The sequence below is a fragment of the Carcharodon carcharias genome, chromosome 3 (genome assembly GCF_017639515.1).
Source record: "Carcharodon carcharias isolate sCarCar2 chromosome 3, sCarCar2.pri, whole genome shotgun sequence".
Classification (NCBI taxonomy): Eukaryota; Metazoa; Chordata; class Chondrichthyes; order Lamniformes; family Lamnidae; genus Carcharodon; species Carcharodon carcharias.
In genome coordinates this window covers 186,116,887-186,140,748 of record NC_054469.1, presented here as the reverse complement: position 1 = coordinate 186,140,748, position 23,862 = coordinate 186,116,887, and the positions used below count along the sequence as shown (strand labels likewise).

General features: G+C 40.4%; 1 protein-coding gene across 4 annotated transcripts in view; it reads right to left on the bottom strand.

The window, feature by feature from the left end:
• The window catches only part of LOC121276286 (F-actin-uncapping protein LRRC16A-like), a 417,343-nt gene extending 394,073 nt beyond the window's left edge, over positions 1-23,270 (bottom strand). For all 4 annotated transcript variants that reach the window (XM_041184533.1, XM_041184534.1, XM_041184536.1 and 1 more), the window contains exons 1-2: positions 22,880-23,270; positions 22,351-22,448 (exon numbers count right to left, since the gene is read on the bottom strand). In XM_041184533.1, coding sequence (XP_041040467.1) covers positions 22,351-22,448; positions 22,880-22,919 — 138 coding nt within the window. In that variant the 5' untranslated portion in view covers positions 22,920-23,270. The remainder of the gene's footprint in view (positions 1-22,350; positions 22,449-22,879) is intronic.
• Between the last annotated feature and the right edge of the window lie 592 nt (positions 23,271-23,862).

Genomic DNA, 23,862 nt, shown 5'->3' with positions numbered 1-23,862 from the left:
CAGTAAGCTGATATTTGTTCCATTTTTTAAAATGGCGAACCGAGTCTTATTATTGTCCAAAATCCAGGAAAATCCCAAATCCAGCACAGTCTCAGTCCCGACGGTGCCAGACTTTGTGATCTGCACTAACTTGTGCATCATTTTCAGGAGAAGGGAGGAAAGGGAACGGGAGGGAGGGCAGAGTTAGTATAGTACTTTTCACCTACTCAAATATAAATTTTGCAAGGTTAAGGTATCTTCTGGATGGAAAAAGCAAACGGTACACAACTCTGGCTTGATTCAACTGAGTGTGGTAAGGGGATTTTTTTGGGGGGAATGGGCAGGTGACCATCATCAGACCAACAATTTTCACTTCCGCTCAAGATTTTGAAGACACAGCACTTTTAAATTCCTGTACAATGAAGTGAGCTTTGTCCTGCTGCTGCGCTCCCATTATCCACTGTGTCAGTCCAGTTTCTAAGGGAAGGCTTGTTCACAAAATGATCAACATTTACGTCACTTCACAATTGCCTGTGTAAAAGAAATAAAAACAGTACTCACTTTGCAAAGTATCTTTGAATGGTTTACACACAACCACTTTGATGAATACACTGAGCTAGCCATCCCTCCTGTTATTATGGTCAAACTAATTTTGCAACAACTGCCTTTTAACAGCCAGCCTTAAATGATCACAGGAAAGTAACCAATGTAAATAAATTATTTTTACATGACACGGCACCAACCATTCAATACCACAGTCCTTTTTCCAGGAAGTGTATGCCAGTTGGGAATTTTAAGTCATGATAGTGCTTTCATTTCAGCATCACAAATGACGATCACTTCGCATCATCTGCCTGATTTCCAACATTATTGTGGAAATCTGCTTTTCACAGTCTATATTCAACTAAAGGGAGACAAACTCCCTGTTTCCACCCATTTTGTTGCTAGTTTTTTATTCTTCGCCTATTTGATCTGTTACAATCATACTGCTCATAATGGTATGTTCCCAATTTCCTTTCAGTCATCAAAGCAATTTTTGGCTGATGGTTATAGCACATTGGAAGGCAAAGAGTACCAACCCTTGACTCACCTTGTAATCGGAGCAGAAATATTTTTGTCCAACAGTCTGCTATGCTTTTGCTGGAATAGACCCAATTTTCATTGCACTGCAATTTCATTCATGTTTCTTGTGCATTGCTTCACATTACACTCAAATTTCTGGGTAGATCCCACGTTGGGGCACTTTAGATATTTCACCATAGGAATTATCAATCAGCTCACCTTCTCGTCACAAATCACAGCACAATTGTATTTCTGTTCTGCAGAAACAACTTATGATGTATTGTTGACTTTGCTTTTTCATGCCATACTTGCTCTCAGCGTTCCTCAGACCCATATAAATGCTTCATTGCCCAAAACCAATCACTTTGGTTGCCATGGTTAGGTGTTCAAATTTGATAAATCAAAAAGGCCAAAATTAAAGTTCTATTAAATTTTTGAATGCTGGTTACGTCTTAAAATCATTCTTTAAAACAAAAGTACAGCTTATATCCATGTTGGTACAGTACAAGAAAATGATGAGTCATTCTCCATTTTAATGACAATGTGAGAGAATAGCTAGTCATAAAGGTCACTGCCATTATTTTATTAACATTCGTTTACATTTCATTTAATACATTACTTCACATGTTAGTCAAGTAAATAACAAGTGTCAGTATTCAATCCGCGGGGAACACTGCATCAAAATTAATTCAATTTTTCTAGCATAATCTACCCCCCATTTCCCATGAACACACACCTGTTTCAAAGCAGCAAAGGGCCAACTTCACTTCCATACAACATTGGATAAAATGAAGAGACCTGCCGATTTATGCAAGCACTGACCCAAGAACTGTGGAATTATATATACTTTTTTTAAACACGTGCATGTACCCTCTCCACACCTGCCACATACAAACAACTGCAGGAAATCTGCAAGGAACCCGAGGAGGATTGTGAAGAATTTTGATGACAAAACTGACACTACCCTTGGGAATTCCAATTCAGTTCTTTGTCCCTTGAGCTAGGAATGAAATGCATGAAGCCCTGGTGGAAAGTGGACACATGTAGGCTCAGTTGCAATGACCCCACTGTCAAGGCACACACAAAGAATGACTATTCTGGGAAATACCAAAGGATTGCCATCATCAACATAACTTTACCTTAAAACAAATCACTGCCTTTAATGGAAAAGGAGGGGTGGAGCAAAGAAAACTAATTTTATCCAGTAATCAATGCAGTTTACTAAAAGTTTATGATCATAGAACACTCTGCTATTCTTCAAATAGCACAGGAATTTTAATGCACCTCTGAACTAGTGGAAACATAGACAGGACAGTGTTTTAACACTTTATCTAAAGGACAGTATTCCAACCAACGCAGCATACTCTCAGTACTCACACTGGAGCCTTAACTTAAGTTACAGGTTCCAATTCCTCATGAGGTTTGAGGAATCTTTGATAAAAGGGGCAATGGCATACCAAATAAAAGAGCTGACATATACTAGGAGAATTCCAGATTTAATCCCTGATCTATACTGAATGATCTACCCATAAGTGGATAGTTGCCTTCCTGCAACTGACCGACTCTGGCATAGAGGTTTATAAGCACCAGCCATCTCTGGTAGGTGACTAAAATACCCATTCTTTATCTGCAATTTAAACATTAAGGGGGTGATTTTCCCTGTATACTTTAGACACTAAAGAGCTTCCAAGGTGTCCAAGATAGGTTCTTGTGTTGCAATGCCAGCTTAGCCTGCTTTAAGCACAAGATGCTATATTGGTAAGGGAATTGAAGTGCACACTAGGAATGACCATCCTGAGAATCATTGAGGCTTTGATTGACAATTGCCTGCTAACACTTATTAAACATGTAATGTTGATGGCTAATGCTTCAATTAATGACCAATCCTAACAGCACCAACTGAACAGGAGTAAAGAAGTCATTGCTGAGGATTTCTAGTACTGCTCAAAGCTATGCTCAGCTTTCACTGTTCACCTGATGCTGGAGATTGACTGTATTTGAATAAGCCTCTTGAGGCATTTTATCAAGGCCTCAACACTAATCCGCATTTCTCCCAAAAATGTGATGACTTCACCTAAAGAGGGTATGTATTGTGTTACTTAATAAACCTCATAGGAGTTCCCAGGAAAAAGGGATTGCACAACACATGGGCATCATGCTAGAGGCCCTTTTCCTGAAGGAGGAGGAGATGAGGCCAGATAGAGCAACACCAGCTGTTGCAGGAAAGTGAAGAGAGAGAGGGAGAGAGGAGGACAAAGTAGCTTCCTTCTCCTGCTGCAGGTAGTGAAAATTCTTCCACCTCTAGACCTCCTCCAGAGGACATCTAAGGTCAAGTCAGAGAACCTATGCATCCTCTCCCTTGGTCTCGGAACCATCCTGAAATGTTCCATTGTCCCAGCCAGCATACTCCACAATTCAGTGGAAGTGGGCTCATGGAGGCTGCAATCAACAAAAATGCTTCTAAACAATGCCCGAGTACTAACCTGCAGGTGTCTGTTTCAGTGCCTCCAGGCATTATGGCATTATAAAATCATGGTAATCATTAATTAACTATAAAATCGCAGGCTAAAAACAGACTGTCAAACAGGTGCATCTTATTAATAAACAGCATCGGTTTCACCCTTGCACCAAAATAACCTGTCAAATCTTTTTAGATGCTGACAGATGTGCTGTGCATTTCTAGAATGATGTTTTTATTTCAGAGATTTAGCACTTGCTTTTTTCTAAATCTTTATTGTTCATAAGCTATTTAACAATGATGATTAAACTCAATTCTGTCTGAAGAGGAGCCATATGGACTCGAAACATTAACTGTTTCTCTCCCCAGATGCTGCCAGAACTGCTGACCTTTTCCAGCATTTTCTGTTTTTATTTCAGATTTCCAGTATCTGCAGTTTTTTGCTTTCAGTTCTGTCCTCACCTGATATCCAGGCACACAGATACATTTGCCTACTTACCAGCAGCAACTACAATAGCTCTCAAGAGCATTAGTCCTGGGCATATTAGGCCATAGCTTCCGATGGAGTGGCAATTGAAAATTAGCTGAAAATCCAGCCAATCTGACTTTTGGGTGGGGGGAGGAGGGGGTGGTGTCAGGTGTGGTCAGGATAGGTCTTGGTGGGGGAGGTGGGTTCAGGTCAGGGGTGGGTAGCCAGGGGTTGGAGGAAATCCTATTGTGGGATGGAGGTATCTTGTGGGGGGCCTCCATGTGGGAGCAGTAAGTAGTCAAGGGGTGGACGGAGTCCCCAGGGGGTTCAAGGGCGTGAGGGGAATCGGGATTCATCATGGGTCTGTACAATAGTTATCCAGAAGCTACAAGTGGTTTTAATTCTAACTTTTTCTGAGTAACTATTGATGAAACACAATTGGAACCGTCCGAAGTTTGCAATTTAAATCGCAATTTTTGGATGGTTCCCAGTGCAAGGCGATTGCCCATGAGAAGTTTGAACTTCCCAGGCAACTGCTGCACAAACTTCAACTGGGATCTTCTGGGTGGGGAGGGGGCATCCCAGCGCATCTTTGGGTTACCCCTCCAGATACAAACATATCACATAGGAGCAGCAGTAGGCCATTCGGCCCCTTGAGCCTGCTCTGCCATTCAATACGATGATGGCTGATCTGCTTGTATTTCGAATTCCACATTCTTTTCTCCCTCCGATGTTCTTTGATTCCATTGCCTAACAAAGATCTATCTACCTCTGCCTTAAAGATATTCAATGACCTCACTTCCACCACCTTCAGATGCAGAGTGTTCCAAAGTCACACAACCCTCTGGAAGAAAATAATTTCTCATGTCTGTCCGAAAAGGGCAACCCCTAATTTTAAAACAGTGCCCCCTAGTTCTGGACTCACCACCAGAGGAAACATCCTTTCCGCGTCCACTTTGTCAAGACCATTCAGGATCTTATAAACTTCAATCAAGTCACCCCTCACTCTTCTAAAGTGCAGTGGAAACAAGCCCAGTCTATCTAACCTTTCCTCATAAGACAACCTACTCATTCTAGGTATCAATCTAGTAAACCTCCTCTACACTGCCTCCAATGCATTTACATCCTTCCTTAAATAAGGAGACCAAAACGGCACACAATATTCAAGAAGTGGTCTCACCAATACCCTTTATAGCTGAAGCATAACAGCATTACTTTTATGTTCAATTCCTTTCATAATAAATGTTAGCACTCTATTAGCCTTCTTCATTATTTTGTACCTGCATACTGCGACTCATGCACTAGATCCTTCTGTAGCTCGGAATTCTGTAGTCGTTCTCTGTTTAAGTAATACTCTGCCTTTATATTCTTCCTGCCAAAGTGAACAAATTTACATTTTCCAACATTATACTCCATCTGCTAGATTTTTGCCCACTCATTCAAACTATCTATATCCATCTGCAATCTCCTTAGGTCCTCTTCACAACATACTTTCCTACCTATCTGTAAATTAGCTACCATGCCCTCACTCCCCTCACCTAAGTCATTGCTATAAATTGTAAAAAATTGATGCCCCAGCACAGACCCTGCGGGACTCCACTCATCACACCCTGCCACTCAGAGAAAGACCCATTTATGCATGCTCTCTGTTTTCTGCCAGCCAGCCAATCTTATATCCATGCTAATATGCTACCCATTCGATGACCTAGAGTTTGGAAATTATGGCCCTATCTCTTTTCATGGCTTAAGGAAATATAGAAGTGAACCATTACAGCAGTATTGAGATCTGCTGGCTGATGCCTTTGGAGTTTCAGTAGGATATTGTTTCTCTGCAGTGCCAGGCACACACCAAGCACCAAGTGACTAATGCTCAGGTGTAAGCAAGCTATCCTGGCTATGGATGACAACACATTTCCTTTTACAGTCTTTGGAAATTGTGTAATATTTAATTTGGCAATAATACTGTTCTCAAGTACAAACACAGCTATTGTTCTATTTAAAATCATATATATACAAAATATATAGCATGTCCAGATATGACAGATACAAAACTATACACTTCTGAGCTGGAGCCTAAAACTGGTAATTATATTTCAATTCCTACCCAAACTGCTGATCATTGAATGACTCAAGCCTGTTAGTGTTTAATAATTAGATTTTGTAGACTTAAAGGGATAAAGTTCATCCTCAATAGAATGATCCACTTGGCATCAGATGGAAAATTAATCCTAAAATATCAAAATGCAATGATGCCCCAAATGCAGAGTTTTATATTTTTGGCTTCCTCATTTTGTTTCTGTGATCCTCTAAACTTCATATGAGCCAAATCTCCAATTTGGAAGGAAGGTTGTTCAAGTGAACCAAACGTCAAAATTGACTAGGGAGTTAAACAAACATTTGTAAATTTTCCTGAACACCATTCTCTTGAACACAATATTATCATGGCCAATGAAGGATAACAGTTGGCAGTACAAATGCAATTTTTCATGCAGGCTAAACAAGTCTTCCATGGTCTATGGACCAGCAAGTTGCAGCAGGATTCAAATGGTTTAATTGTGTTTAGGAAACAGTACCAGCAGCAGAAATGCTTGCTTACTTTCTCCACCACAACCTTGCCTGCCTGCCTGCACCACTACCTATATGTCACTGAAACACTTACCCATGCCATAATTATACTAGTGCTTTGCTACCAAGACTCCCACCATTTCCTCTCTGCAAACTAAATCTCATCCAATATTCTGTATGTAGCTGAATCCGCACCATGGCCCACTCACCTATCACCCATGTATTCATTCCCCCCAGTTCAAAATTTAAAATTCTCATCCTAATGTTCAAATTGTTTCAGCCTCACCCCTCTCTATCTCTGTAACCTCCTCCATGCCTATAACCCTGCTCAACTCTCAGTCTTTCTGATTCTAGCTTCTATGCATCCTCCCTCAACTTTGCACGCTCATTAAACAGTTGGCTTATGCTGTTATAAAGCATAGAACCATAGAAATGTTATGGCACAGAAGGAGGCCATTCAGACCATCATGTCTGCACCGGCCAAAAAAGAAGAGAAAATAAAAAAAAACAGCTGCTTATTTGAATCCCACTTTCCAGCACCTGGGCCATAGCCTTGCAGGTTACAGCACTTCAGGTGCAGATCCAGGTACCTTTTAAATGGTTTGAACATTTCAGCCTCAACCATCAACTTAGGCAGTGAATTCCAGACACCCACCACCCTCTGAGTGAAAATGTTTTTCATTACGTCCCCTCTAATCCTTCTATCAATTACCTTAAATGCAAATGGTACAGAGTTGAATTACTGCAAGTTTCGTGAGTAAAGGAGTTCAGTGAGGAGGGGTGGGAGGGTGTTTTTCTTGTTCTTTTCCTTTTCCATCTTTCTCAGCCTCCAGGAGACCAGGAGTTGAAAAACTGCACAAGAGAGCCAAGTTTGAAGCCATCCAGTGACATCACAGAAGAAATATAAGTTAATTGGTTGGTGAGAAAGTGCAGTTAGGGAGAGTCTTCAAGTAACTGAAAATTAGAAATATGTATCCTTTTTTAAAAGAAAGAGCTACTTAGATTTAGGTAAGAAACACAAGCAATAGGGAAGTAAAGTTAAGCCAAGACCAGGTAAAATAACTTTGTAAAAATGAAGTAAAGTGAACAGATGCCATGGCAGGACAGCTTGGTCATGTGGAATACGTGTCCTGTAATATGTGTGAACTCATGGACTCTACCGGTGTCCTGGATGATCACATGTGCAGGAGTTATTACCAGCTGCAGAAATTTGAGCTCTGGGTTTGAGCTTGTGCAGCAGTTGGAGTCACTATGCCACATCCACGAGGCTGAGAGCCACGTGAATAGCACATTCAGAGAGGAAGTCACACTGTAGCTTAGGAGTCTGGAGGCAGAAAGGGAATGGGTGCCCACCAGGCAGTCCAACAGAACTAGGCAGGTCGTGAAGGAGCCCCCCTGGGTCCTGCTCGCTAATCAGTTTCCCATTTTGGATTCCAGTGAGGTTTTGGTTCCTTGGAGGAATGTAGTCAGAGCCAAGTTTGTGGCACCATAGGAGAGGAGGAAGGAGAAAGGAAGAGCAGTAGTGACATGGATTTCATTAGTTAGAGGAACAGGCAGGCGTTTCTGTGGCTGCAGATGTGACTCAAGGGTGGCATGTTACCTCCCTTGTGTCATGGAGCAGCTGTAGAACTTTCTTCTGGGGGAGGGTGAACAGCAGAGGTCGTGGTCCATGTTGGTACCAGTAACTTAGATAGGAAAGGGGACGAGGGCTTGAAAGACTTTCGGGAGCTAAGAATGAGATTGAAAAGCAGGGCCTCTAAAGCAGTAATCTCAGGATTACTCCCAGCCCCACATGCTAGTGAGTATACAAATAGAAGAATTGAGCGATTAAACACATGGCTGAAAAGCTGGTGTAGGAGGGAGGGCATCAAATGTCTTTGGCACTGGGACCAGTCTGGGGAAGGTGCAATCGGTACAAGCTGGATGGTCTACACCTGGACAGGAATGAGACGAATGTATTTGCAGGGAGATTTGCTAGTGCTCTTAGTGGGGGTGATTGGCAGGGGGATAAGGCAAATTCGGAGCAAGGAATGGGAGATGGAGAATTAGTGGGTGAAGCTGAAATTCAGAAGAAGCACAAGTTAAAAAGTATACAGCACAGAACTAGGCAGGAACAGTGTAAATGCAAAGAGTATAGCAAAAAGACCAATGAGCTCAGGGCACAGAGCACATGGCATCATTGCTATAATGGAAATTTGGCTTAAAAGGAACAAAAATGGCAGTTTAATATCTCTGAATATAGAGTTTTCAGGCAGAGAAGAGACGGTGATATAAAAGGTGGCAGTGTAACATTACTAGTTAAAGAATCAATTACAGCTGTGAGAAGGGGTGATATACTAAATAAAGCATCAAATAAGGCTAGGGCAGATGAATACATGGCTCAAAGGATGGTGCAGGAGGGAGGGCTTTGGATTCCTGGGACATTGGGGTTGGCTCTGGGAAAAATGACACCTGAACAGAGCCGGGACTGAAAATGCGGGGCTTTTTCCTAGTGCTGTCGGGAGGGCTTTAAACTAATTCAGTAGGAGTGTAGGAAGGAGAGAATAATAGAGACGAATATCACCAGAGAGGGTACACAAGATACTGGGATCAGACAGCACTAGTATAGAGAATTGTAAGTTAATATGTGGAGTCAGAGTAAGGGGGAAAGTAATGAAGTTGAAATCAGGGTTACTTTGCAGGTATGTGAATGAGCTGAGTATAGTAAATAAGATTGGGGAGTTAGAGGTGCAGATTGCCATGTGGAAATTTGATGTTGTGGCAATAACAGAGACTTGGCTCAAGGAAGGGCAGGACTGGGTGTTAAAAACTCCTGGGTACAAGGTGCTCAGAAAAAAATAGGAAAGGAAGGAAAGGAGAAGGGGTGGCGGTATTGGTGAAGGAGGGCATTGCAGTGCTGGAGGACGAGGATGTCCCAGAGGGTTTAAGGACAGAATCAACTTGGCTACAACTAAGGAACAACAAAGGTGCAATTACATTGCTCGATATAGTCTACAGACCATCAACTGGTGAGAAGGACGTAGAAGAATAAATCTGCAGGGAAATTAGAGAAATGCAAGCATTATAGAGTAGTTATAATGGGGGACTTTAGTTATCAGTAGACTGGGACAGTGGTAGTGTAATGGTGGAGAGGGGCAAGAATTCCTACTTGTGTTCTGGAAAATTTTCTACAGCAGTCGGTGACCAGTCCAACAAGAAAGGATGCACTGTTGGACCTAATGCTCAGAAATCAGATGGACCAAGTAGATCAAGTGTCAATGGGGGAATAATTAGGAGACAGTGATCGGTGTAGCGTAAGGTTTAGGGTGATGGTAGAAAAAGGACAACTGGAAATCCAGAGTATGAATAATTAGCTGGATGAGAGCCGACTTCGACGGGGAAAGAATGGAGCTGTGCCAGATAGACTGGGATGAAAGACTGGAGGGAAAAACTGTAACTGAACAATGGGCTACCTTCAAAAATGAACTGGTTCAGGCACAATCAAGATATATTCCCTCAAATGGGAAAGGTAGGGCAAACAAATACTGAGCTCCCTGGATGAAAAGGGGGATAGAAATTAAGACAAAGAAGAAAAAGTGTGTTTATGACAGGTGTCAGATAGAAAATACAATTGAGAACCAAGCAAAATACAGATGGTTCGGGGAGAGATGAAAAATCAAATCAGAGAAGCAAAGAGGGATTATGAGGAAAGACTAGCAGCCAACATAAAAGGAATCCCGAAGTCTTCTACAGGCATATAAATAGTAAAAGGGTGGTAAAAGGAGGAGTAGGGCCAATTAGGGACCTAAAAGGGAATTTATACATAGACGATGGGGCTGTAGCTGAGGTGTTAAATGAATATCTGCATCCGTCTTTATCAAGGAGGCAGATGCTACCCAGCCCATGGTGACAGACGAGGCAACTCTGTCACTGGAAGGGTTCAAAATTGATAAGGAGGAAGTGCTGAATAGGCTGTTGGTACTTAAAGTTGACAAGGCATCGGCACCAGGTGAGATGCATCCAAGGATATTGAAGGAAGTGAGGGTAGAAATTGCAGGGGCACTGGCCACGATTTTTCAGTCTTTCCTAGGCTCAGGGGAGGTGCCAGAGGACTGGAGATTTGCAAACATTACGCCCTTGTTCAAAAAAGGTTGTAAGGATAAACCCAGAAATTACACACCAATCAGTTTAACTTCAGTGGTGGGCAAGATTCTAGAAACAATTATTCAGGATAGAATTAGTAATCACATGGAAAAATATGGGTTGATAAGGAAGACCCAGCATAGATTTCTAAAGGGGAAATTGTATTCAACTAACTTGGAGTTTTTTGAAGAGGTAACACAGAGGGTTGATGAGGGTAATGCTGTTGATGCGGTGTACATGGACTTCCAAAGGGCATTTGATACAGTGCCACACAACAGACTTGTGAAAATAATTATTGCTCATGGAATAAAAGGGACAGTAGCAACATGGATACAAAATTGGCTGAAAAATAGGAAGCAGAGAGTCAATGGATATTTTTTCAAGATGGAGGAAGGTTTGTAGTGGAGTTCCCTAGGGGTTGATTTTGGGACCCTTACTTTTCCTGACATATATTAATGATCTAGATCTTGGTGTGCAGGGAAGAGTTTCAAAGTTTGCAGATGATACGAAGCTTGGGAGTGTTGTAAACTGCGAGGAGGATGGTGTGGAACTTCAAAAGGACATATGTTGGTGGAGTGGGCAGGTAGGTGGCAGATGAAGTTCAGCATGGAGAAGTGTGCATTTTGGTAGGAAGAACATGGACAGACAATGTAAAATAAGGTGTGAAATATCGAAGGGAGTGCAGGAGCAAAAAGACCTGAGTATACTTGTGCACAGATCACTGAAGGTGGCAGGAGCAGTTAATAAAGGATATAGTATCCTGGGCTTTATTAATAGGGGCATAAAGTACAAGAGCAAGGAGGTTATGCTGAATTTAAATAAGACACTTGTTAGACCTCAGCTGGAGTATTGTGTACAGTTCTGGGTGCCACATTATAGGAAGGATGTGAACACATTGGAGAGAATGCAGAGGAGGTTTACAAGAATGGTTCCAGGGATAAGAAACTTCAGCTTTGAGGATAGATTGGAGAGGTTGGGACTGTTCTCCTTCGAGAAACGGCAGCTAAGAGGAGATTTAATAGAGATGTTCAAAATCATGAGGGGGCTGGACACAGTACATAAGGAGAAGCTGTCCCCGCTCATAAAAGAATCAAGAATGAGAGGGCACAGATTTTAAGTGATTTGCAAAAGAAGCAAATGTGACGTGAGAAAAACCTTTTTCACACAACGAGTGGTTCGGGTCTAGAATGCACTGCCTGGAAGTGTAGAGGAGGCCGGCTCAAACGAGGCATTTAAGAGGGCATTAGATGCTTATTTGAATAGAAACAATGTGCAGGGGTACGGGGGAAAGGTAGGGCAATGGCACTTGGTCATAATACTCATTTGGAGAGCTGATGCAGACATGAGGAGCCGAATGGCCTACTTCCGTGCCATTAAAATTCAGTGATTGTGATAGGTGTTGAGCTCAGAAATAAAAAAGGGGCAGCCACACTGCTAAGAGTGTACTATAGACCCCCAAGTAGTGGAAGGGAGTTAGAAGAATAAACAGACAGACAGATTTCTGAGTGCAAAAACAACAGGGCAGTAATAATTGGGGACTTCAACTACTTTAATCTCAACTGGGATGCAAACAGTGTGAAGGGCACAAAATTCTTGAGCTGCATTCAAGAGAACTTTTTCAGCCAGCACGTAACAAGCCCAATGAGGAGGGCAATTCTAGGTTCAGTCTTAGGAAATGAAGCTGGCTGAGTGGGTGAAGTAGCAGTGGGGAACTCATTTTGGAGATAGTGACCATAATACAGTTAGATTTGGCATCATTATGGAAAAGGTTAAAGAAAGAACAGGAGTAAAAGTTCTAACTTGGGAGAAGACAAATTTTACAAAACTAAGATGTAAGCTGGCAAGAGTGGACTGGGTACAGCTACTGCAAGGGAAAACAATGCCAAATCAGTGGGAGGCACTCAAAAGCAAGATTCTACAGGCATAGTGTAGACATGTCCCAACAAAGAAAAGGGATGGTGTTGCCGCATCTCGAGCCCCCTGGTTATCCAGAAGCATATAAGGTAAGATAAAGCAGAAAAAGAAAGCTTATTGTAGTCACAAGAGGCCTAATACTGTAGAAAGCCTAGAGGAATACAAAAGTACAGAGGTGAAGTAAAAAAGGAAATTAGCAAAGCAAAGTGAGGAGATGAAAAAAATATAGGCAAGCAAAATCAAAGAAAACCCAAAAACGTTTTACAAGTACGTTAAGGGTACGAGAATAACTAAAGAAAAGATAGGGCCTATCAAGGATTTACATGGTAACTTGTGCTCTGATGTTGAAGATGTGGACAGGGTTCTCAATGAGTACTTTGTCTCCATCTTCACCAAGGAGAGGAATGATGCAGGCATTCTCTTAAAGAGTGAAATATTAGATACAATAGGCATAATAAGAGATAAAGTACTGGAGAGACTGACATCCTTGAAGTGTATAAATCACCAGCACAGAATGAATTGTATCCCAGGTTGTTAAAAGATGCCAGAGAGGAAATAGTAGACTGCTATGATCATTTTCCAATCCCCACTAGACACAGGTAAGGTCCCAGAGGATTGGAGGTCTGCAAGTGTTGTACCACTACTTTAAAAAGACACAAGTGGTGGGCCAGAAAATTAAACACCCATCAGTCTGACTTCAGTGGTGGGCAAATTATTGGAATCAAATCTGAGCGAAAGGATAAACTGTCATTTAGAAAGGCACAAATTGATCAGAAGATGGTCAGCATGGTTTTGTTAAGGGATAATTGTGTCTTACTAACTTAATAGAATTTTTTGAAGAAGCAACAAGGAGGATTTATGAGGGCAATGCAGTGGATGTTGTCCACATGGATTCTAGTAAGGCATTTGACAAGGTCCCACATGGAAGGTTGGTCAGAAAAGTGAGATTTCATGGGATACAGGGGAATGTGATGAGTTGGATCCAAAATTGGCTCAGCAACAGGAAACAAATGTCATGAAGCTATTAATGTATATATTATTGGAAAATATTTTTCTTTTAAAATAGAGGTTTAATCTTTGGGGGTGTCTTAATTGGATCAAAGCCAGCTAGTCTGAGTGCTTTGATGTGTACTGGTTGATATTTAAGAGAGGTAGAGTGTATTTGCATTTTTTGAATACAGCATTCAAGAAGTGGAGTGAGATCTGACAACTAGCAAGCAGAGATCAAGCAATATGTTTATAGTACTAATAAAATTGGTACTATGAAAGGGGTTGATGACTGAATGTAAATTTTCATTCTATGAGCTGTGCTAGGTTCAACTTCAGCAGTTTTGTGTATGTGGGGCAGAAACAAAGTAAGATCAAAGTAGCTGTAAGCATACAATCGTCTCCACAGGAACCAAAGTGAAAAGAACCTCATTTTGAATTTGTAAGGTGAAAATGTTTTGCCTGGTGTTTGGTTAAGTCTATGGGTTGCTGTTGCCTTAATGGAAATTAGTTTGGGAGTTTGTTAAAAATTACGATAGTAGTAATTTGTAGCCCTGTGTATGTATTTGTGTTGTAACTTAATAAAATGTTTCATTTTGTTTAATATAGAGACCTCTCGAGAACTGATGGTCTGATTCCTGAATTTAGAGCTGCATCTCAAACATACCACTTAAAAATATAGGCTATGATAGTTGTTTAATGTTTCCCGCTGGGATTTTTAAAATAACTCAGCTTTACCGAAAGGCTGTCTCAAAACAAAAGGGTAATGGCTGATGGATGCTTTTGTGAATGGAAAGCAGTTGTGTTCCACAGGGCTCAGTGTTAGGGCCCTTGCTGTTTGTTGTATATATTAATGATTTGGACATAAATGTAGGAGGTATGATTGAGAAATTTGCAGATGATACAAAAATTGGCTGTGTAGTTGATAGTGAAGAGGATAGCTGTTGTCTCCAGAATGATATCAATGGTTTGGTTGTGGGCTGAAAAGTGGCAAATGGAATTCAATCTGGAAAAGTGCAAGGTAATGCATTTGGGGAGAGCAAACAAAGCAAGGGAACACTCAATAAACTGGAGAATATTGAGAGGGATTGAGGAAGTGAGACACCTTGGAGTGCATGTCCACAGGTCCGTGATGGCGGCAGAACAGCTGAATAAGCTGATAAAGAAAGCATATGGAACGTTTTCTTTATTGGCCGAAGTATTGAATACAAAAGCACGGATGTAATGATGGAACTGTATAAAACACTGGTTAGGCCACAGCTGTGTACTGTGTAGACAGTTCTGGTCACATTACAGGAAGGGCATAATTGATCTGGAGAGGGTACAGAGGAGATTTATAAGAATGCTGCCAGGGCTTGAAAACTGCAACTATGAGGAAAGATTGGATAGGCTAAGGTTTTTTCCTTAGAACAGAGGAGGCTGAGGGGTGACCTTATTGAGGTGTACAAAATTATGAGGGGCCTAGATAAGGCAGATAGGAAAGACCTGTTTCCCCTAACTGAGGGGCCAATTACCAAGGGGCATAGATTTAAAGTGATTGGTAGAAGGATTAGAGGGTACATGAGGAAAAACTTCTTCACCCAAAGAATGGTGGGTGTCTCTGCCTAAATTGGTGGTTGAGGCTGAAACATTCAACTTATTTAAAGAGGTACCAGGATCTGCACCTGAAGTGCTGTAACCTGCTAGGCTACGGACCAGTGCTGTAACCTGCTAGGCTACGGACCAGGTGCTGGAAAGTGGGATTAAGCTGAGCAGCTAGTTTCTTTACTTCTTCCTCTTTTTTGGCCAACACAGACACAATGGGTGAAATGGCCTCTTAGTGTCATAACTTTTCTATGGTTCTAAATCTATGCCCCCTATTAATTGACCCCTCAGCTAGGGGAAACAGTTCTTCCTGTCTCCCATATCTAGGCCCCTCATAATTTTGTACACCACAATTAGGCCACCCTCAACCCTAAGGAAAACAACCCTAGCCTATCCAATTTTTCTTCAAAGCTGCTTCTTAGCGTGGTACTATATAAAGCGCAAGTTGTATTAACCTCTTATCACAAAAAGCTCCTAAACAAGACTTTTTATGGCACTTAAAAGTTAAGAAGCCCGTCCTGCGCTCATAACACCAAGTATATTTCATTCCAATAGAAAATTTATCTTTAATTGTATAGCACTGGTGAGAATGTACTCGGCATATTTACTGCCAATCACAATCAAGCCTGTGTTACAGTCTTACAATAAGCCATGCTCCTTATTTCTCCATTACTTAGGAAGTTCACTCAGTAATATTTTAAAAGAAATAAAATTCCAGCCAGAATTCCATTCATCTAGGATGCTTTGACCTGAAGTTGCGACGAAAAAATTGATTGAAATTGGCAGATCTATCATAATCTCATTGACAATACTCAGATGGATTCGGAGCATGAAGCAAATTATCCTTTGACAACAGCACTTTTTAAGCAAGCAGCTTGCATTTCACCTTAAATAAATAAAAATAAGTAATGTAATAGCTTCTGAAAAAGAACACAAAAGCAACCCATACAAAACCTAATTCAACATCCAAATTAAAGTTTGTTGGGTATGCAAACAGCCATGAAAGTTTTATTAAAATCCTTATGTCAACGTTAAGCACAATAGGAAGAGCTCTCTATTATACTAGCTTGCTATTTTTGCAAGGAAGTTAAGCTTCATATTTTGCCAACCAGATTCTTATCTGTAGCCTTCTGTGCATGGTAGGTGAATTTCAGTGTTGTCGTCAATGAAAAAATATAAATTGGTAAATTGTTTTATATTTTGTAAATCTCTGAACAGAACATTAACAAATTACAAAAAGCAACCAAATCCATTTTTGGAGATGGTCAGCATAAGACATGGAAAGCTGGAAGTCTTTCAGTGTTTTAAAATGTTAAAAGCTGAGGATTCCTCTGACATAATACATTACTATTTCAACAAAATTGTAAGCAAACAAAATGCAAGCATCAAAACGCCAAGATTAATACCAAATGCTCATCACAGCATTGTAAACATCTGATATGCTGACAGGGAATATTCCAATAAGATCATCTATATAGAGACAAGGCAATTACATTCTGCACAAAAGTAATGAAGCCAGCTGTCATTACAAGTTAAAGGTTTGCTACAGTACAGACTACTAGCACTCGCTATAATCATAGAAAATCATGATCCAAAAGTTACAAATTTTGGGGGGGGGTGTGGGGGAGATCTGAATGAAAAGAGCTGCTATAATAAGAGGTGAAAATACATCGATAGTGGGAGTTTTACAGGCCTGTGATCAGTTCAAGTACCCATACTATAGTTTGTCAATTCTGCTCTAAAATGGTTTGACAGTCCAATAATCATAAGCCTTGTAATCATTAGAACTTCAGTAAATTGCAAGAGTTAATTATGTCTTTTTTCCCCCATGTCAAATTCCCAACATCATATATACTATCCTTAAAAAAAGCATATTTGGAGACTGCATCAGAAAACATGGGCATTTTCAGGTCCACCAAAAGCAGTATGGTGGTGGGAGGAATTTAAAAAGAGATTAGGTTATTAGACAAAAAGCATAAATGAACCAGTTAGTTTTAATACTACCTAAGTGTAATTTCCCAATACTCAAATAAAGCTGGTGACAAGACAGCAGTAGGCAGTGCTTTAGTTATGAAATGCTTAGAAACTATATACAGATTATGAATAAAGTATAATGGAGTCATTTATCACAAAGCATATTCATTATGATTTTGATAGAGTAGCCTCAATAGGTTTGTCGTTTTACATTCGACATTTATTCAATTACATTTGAGAAAAAAAAACTGAGGTTGTTATATATGAACAAATTATCACATTTTCAGGACATCACAAAGCATTTCACAACCAATGAATTAGTTTTGAAGGCTAATGAATGTTGTTGCATAACCAAATGTGACAGCAAATTGTGCACAGCAAGGTCTCCCAAAATAGTTAATAAAATTAATGATTTTTCTAGTGCTGTTATTGCAAGGAGCATTAATGACCAGCGCATGTTTACTAGTTAATTCAGATTAAGTTAAAATATAAAACTGGAGCTTTTGTAGAACCTGAGCAGCAACATAACTTTAAATGCTAAAGCAACACCCAATAGCGTTTCAAAAGTACTTCAAGCATCAGATAATCAACAGTGTTACTGAAGTTTGGTCACAGTTATGTAGGAAATGCGAAAAAGTAATAATCCATCTACTAACATCCCCAGTGCATTAGTCAAGCCTATCTGCCCCACCTCTATTCCATTATTGGGGGTTTTTTTGGAGCACTTTTTTTTGGATTAAGCATATCGATAATACTGCAATGAAAAAGACTAAGATAAAATATATATACACTAAATTATAAATATAAATCTCTGACTAGTGTATGAAACACACAAGCATAGTCCAAGTGTTTTCTAAATATGCACCAGCACTGCAAGAATATTCTAGTGAAAAGGTATACAAAACGCTTTATTTGAACTAAGTTATCCAAAAGCTAAATTCCAAAATATATTTTATGCCATCATATCAACTGGTTGTATCTATCTTCAGCTATTTAAGCTCAAATTGTTCCACAGTTATAGTACTGCAACCAATATCACTGCAAAAGATTATCTGGTCCTCGCTTCATTGCTGTTGGAGCTTGTTGTTCACAATTGGCTGCTGCTTTTCCTACATTGCAACAGTAGCAACATTTCAAAACTGGAAACCACTTTGGACGGCCTGCGATCCTGAAAGGCAGACCAGTTACTTGTGAAGTACGGCAAAGAATGCAAAAATACTACTAGTGGTGCACCCATCCAGGTCACAGTAAGGTCAGAAAAAAAACCCTCTGCACATGTGCAAAGAAGCATGTATGCAAAAAGTTATGTTCTTTGCACAATTAATTCTTAATGCTAGGAGCATCACTTCTCTTGTGATATTCTAAAAATTCCAAAGTACTAAAACTCAATCTGACATTGGATTGGAGTAATGGTACAGCTAATGCAAACTCATACCTATGTGAAGCAGCCTCCTGCATGAGTTCTTTACTTCCATGTACTGTTCGTTTTGTCCCAGGTCCAGATCTAACTCAAATGTTATACTGCCACTTTTCACAGCAATGCCCACATGAACAGTTTACATCAAATGCAAAAGTCACAGCATAAATCGCGGTGAAGTCATTTTGTGGTTAAACATTATGCAACAATGTTATTCATTAAACCTACCATCCTGGAAAATAGCCTCCAGGAATATTCTTTTCTTCACAGATCTCTTTGTTTATCTTTGTCTGTTCACTCTTGCAAGCTTCAAGTTATAAGTTCAACTTATGGATTGCAAAATGGTTGTGAAGTCCATGTGCCAATGGTAAGCAACAAGGCACAAAAACATTTGATGAAACTGGAATCTAATATAAACTGAGTAATCCTTCAGGGAATCTAATATCACAACTACAATTTAAACACTTGATCTGCATAAGATGCAAACTCATCTGAAAACTACCAATCAGGACCACACAGTTAACATTTCGATTCCATATGACTCTTCAACAGAACTAAGTAAAAATAGAAAAGAGGTGAAATATAAGCTGGTTTAAGGTTGGGGTGGGGGGGGGGTAGAGCTGGATACAGGGCCAGTGATAGGCGGAGATAGCCAAAAGATGTCATAGACAAAAATTTTTCACATATTTCATTCCATGGGCTTTCAACTCTTTTCTGTTTTATAAATAACATGCACGTAAGTTATTAAGTCCATTAACTGCCTCACTCAATTGGAGTCAGTGCATTTATTACTTGCTCTCCCTATTCGCTCACCCTCTGCATTTTGCCATTAATTATAATTTCTCAATGTACAGTTTACCCCTAACAAATTAACCTGTCTTTTCTCTTGACAGATGCTGACAAATCCATTGTGTACTTCCAGCATTCTGTTTTTTATTCCATATTTCAGCATTTACCTTTTTATTATTTTTACCTACTTATTCAATATGGTGCAATTGCAAAAAATGCCAAAAGTCAAAACAATGTCAAAAAGAATGCATATATTGCTTACAGTAAATCTGAACTCAAACATATATCAATACTATGACAATAAAGATCACTAGTATTTTGCTACTGAACAATCAGCACTGAGGATGTATAATCCCCCAATAGATTTTAGTTGAGATGGGTATTAATGGATATGGAACCAGGATGGGTAAATGGAGTTAAGGCACATCAGCCATGAACTTAATTGATGGTGGGCAGGCTAAAGGAAATGAATGACTTACTTCTGCTCCCAATTCCAAAAGCTTTAGGAATAGAAATAATGGGGAATCAGGGAAGTTAAATGAGTGTAAACAAACTGCACTGGAGAAATTAATGAGACTAAGTGCTGGTGAATTCCCAGCAATCTGCATCCTAGGGGTTTAAAAGAGATAGCTGCAGAGATAGAAGATTTGATTTTTGATCTTTGGTTTTGATCTTCCAGAATTCCTTAGAGTCTACAATAGTTCCCAAGGATTAGAAGGCAGTAAACGTATCCGGCTATTTAAAAAAAGGAGTAAGAGGGAAACATGGAACTGGAAGCAAGTTAGCCTATCAGGAGGCAAAATGCTAGCATCTATTATGAGGGACGTTACAACAGGACACTTAGCTTAATCATGTTATGATTTTCTGAGTCAACACGGATTTATAAAAAAATAATGTTTTACAAATCTATTTTATGAGGATTTAGCTCTTAAGATTTTTAAGGGGTAATGAGTGGACATATTGTAATTAGGCTTTTTCTTTAAAAAATTCAATCAGGTACCACAAGAAGAGGCTATGTCACAAAATTTGGAATCTTGGGATTGGGGCAATATATTAGCATGGACTAAGGGTTGGTCAAAAAGAAACAATAGTAATGAATGGGGCATTTTCAGATTGACAGGCTGTACCTAGTGGGATATGAAAAGGATCAATGCTTGAGCCTCAATTTGCTGATGATATAATGTTAGGTGGAAAAGTGAGTAGTGAGGAGGATGCAAAGAGCCTGCAAATAGGTACAGAAAGGTTGGGTAAGTGCCCAAGGGCATGGCAAGTGAAATGCAAGGTAGCAAAGTGGGAAGTTATCCACTTTGGTAGAATATTTTTGAATGATGAGAGACTTGGAAACGTTTCCAATCAGAGGGACCTGGACATCCTTGTGCATGAATCATAGAAAGTTACATCTAAGTACAACAAGACTGCAAATGCTATGCTAGTTTTTGTTACAAAGGAATTAGAGTATAACAGTAAATAATTTGCTGCAAATATACAGAGCATTGGTGAGGCCATGACAGGAATACTGTGTGCAGTTATGGTCTCCTTACCCAAGGAAGGAGATACTTGGGCTGGAGGGAGTACAATGAAGGTTCACTAGACTGATTCCTGAGATGAGCAGATCGTCCAATGAGAAGAGATTGAGTTGACTAGGCCTACATTCCTTGGAGTTCAGAAGAATGAGCGGTGGTCTAATTGAAGCATAAAATTCTAGTTTGACACAGTAGATGCTGAGAAATGTTTCCTCTGGCTGGAGAACACAGGGTCACAGTCTCAGAATAAAGGACCGGCCATTTAGGACTGACATCACTAAAACTGCCTATTTCCACCTTGTAACACTGCCTGACTTCACCCGTCTCGCCTTTGTCTTCCAAAGCCCTAATTCATGCCTTTATTACTACACTTGACTATTCCAACACACTCCTGGCAGGTCACCCACATTCTACCCTCTATTATCATGAGACCATCCAAAACTCTGCTGACACTGTCTTAACTCAAAGCAAGCCCCTTTCACCTATCATCCCTATGTTCACTGACCTATATTGGCTCCCATTTAAGCAACATTTTGATTTTAAAATTCACATCCTTGTTTTCAAATCCCTCCATGTCTTTGCCCCTCTCTATCCCCATAATCTCCTCCAGCCCCACAACCCTCTGAGATATCTGCACTCCTCTAATTCTGGACTCATCATCCCCGATTTTAATTGCTCCACTATTGGTGGCCACGCTTCCAGTTGCCTACACTCCAAGTGCTGAACTACTCTCTCTCTATACCTCTCTGCTTTGCTTTCCTCCTTTAAGACACTCCTTAATACCTACCTCTCTTTAACCAAGCATTTGGTTATCTGATCTAATAACTCCTAATGTGTCTTAGTGTCATACTTCAGTTTATAATGTTCCTGTCAAGACTTTGGGACCTTTTAATATTGTAAAGGCCATATAAACAGAAGTTGCTGTTGTTGAGATGAAGAGCGATTTCTTCATCCAAAGGGTTGCGAATCTTTGGAATTCTGTACTCCAGAGAGGTGTGGATGTGCAGTCATTGAATATGTTCAAGACAGAGGTTAATAGATTTTTAAGTACCAAGGAAATTAAGGGAGATGGGGGTAGTGCGGGAAGGCGGTGTTGAAACAGATTAGCCATGATCTTGCTGAAAGGTAGAGCAGGCTTGAAGGGCCAAATGGCCTAACCCACCGCCTATTTTATCAAAACATCCCTCTGCCCAACTCTGCCCCAATTTAACCACAACACAAAGCATCAGTTATCACACAGATGTACAACCACCTGACTGGCAAACTTAAAAAAAAGTTTCTTCTAAGCACTCACCGTTTCGGATTGATAGCTCACTTTAACGATGCAGTAATATTTATTGTAATTTTGACGCTACAGATTTGGAAGAAGCGCGCGTTAGCAGAGGGTGAAAGCGGGGCATCTGATCGTACTTCAGTTTATACAGTATTGCAATACTGAACATAGTATCGACCAGGAGAACGGAAGTGTTTAGTGCATTTTATGATTTTATTGTCCTTGATCACTTACCAAAACTTTATTTTCCACCTTGTCGCCTTTGACTTCGAGTTTTACCTTCTTCTTCAAAATGATTTTAATCTTCCTCCCAATAACATCCCTGACGCTTTCTGTGAAACAGAAGGTGATCGCTGAATGAAAAGTCGCTCATTTCCATGTCGTAATCTTAGAAATCAAATACGATCTGGTCTTTCATTTGTCTTTTTTAAGTAACCTCACTTACTCGCGCTTGCTTGATTCAATACAAAAGCAAGGTCGAATTCTCAAATGGCCAAAAACATGATAAACCCCGATTAAACACATGAAATATTAGTGCATTCAGAAAGAGAACCATGGCTAGGTTAATACGACACGCATTTGAAAGTAGATAAACAAACGCGATCTATCGCCTGGATACTACGACAGAAAATAACCCATGTAAATATATTATTAAAACCCCACTAAAAATAAAAATCCGTACAATTCCAGTCAACTTGTTTGCTTTCCCATCGAGATAAAATATCGCCTGTTTATCTTCACGAAGCCTGAACTCGTTCCTTACCTAGCAGCTCCTTGGGAACCTCGGAAGCGTCTTCGGTCATGTTTTCCAGTAAAGGAGGCGGTGCTTCTGTGTGAAAGTTGGCTTGTACTGGCTGCTTGCTGGCGTTGTGAGGGGCACTCAGCGGTTACATTATCGCCCAGTTATAATGTTGCCATGTCCCAGTGTTCCACAATGTAACCTTCTCTCTGTGCGTGTCCCTGGATTATCCTTCCTGATAAACGCTCCCCTTTGCTTTTTCGTTTGCCGTCTTTGCGTACCTATGCCTCAGCGACCGGCTTTCCTGCTGTCCAAACCCTCAGCCCTCCAGCAACATTTTCCACCTCCAGCCGTTCACATTGATCGCAGACAGGTCTAAGCGGAAGGACAAAACCGCAACACTCCACCCCCTCAGCTCGCGAGATCTGGTCATGGCCGGAAATCCCCGAATCCCTCAAACCCTCACACACAAAACAAGGCGTCTCCTCAGCGGGAGCAGAGGCAGTTGCAAATCAGTATAGTCACTCGCAGGGGCCTTTCTAAAAAGGAGGACGTCGCCACCTGCTGATACGGCACCTCTGCAACAATACCTCGTTGGTAAAAAAAAGAGACATTGATCATTATTAATAGTGTTCAATGGGAACCATGATGAAGACATTTTAAAAACAAATTGTATTTCAGAAGAAATTTTGATCTAAAATCTGCACAAAACTGAGGTAAATTTCATTGAGTCTTTTATAACGTAAGCCTCCATGAGAAATTAAATGTATACATTTCTCTGCCATTGGAGTGTTCGATCTATCCATTGAAACGTGCAGGCAAGGGATTGGAAGGGATAGTGAATGATAACTATAACCAGAAACAATCAACATGCAGGTGACTTCTGTGCTCTCGGGGTCATGGAACTGTGCCATCAATAGAAAGCAACTGGACAAGCTTAAATAAGTGGATAAGAACAAAAAAACTGCGGATGCTGGAAATCCAAAACAAAAACAGAATTACCTGGA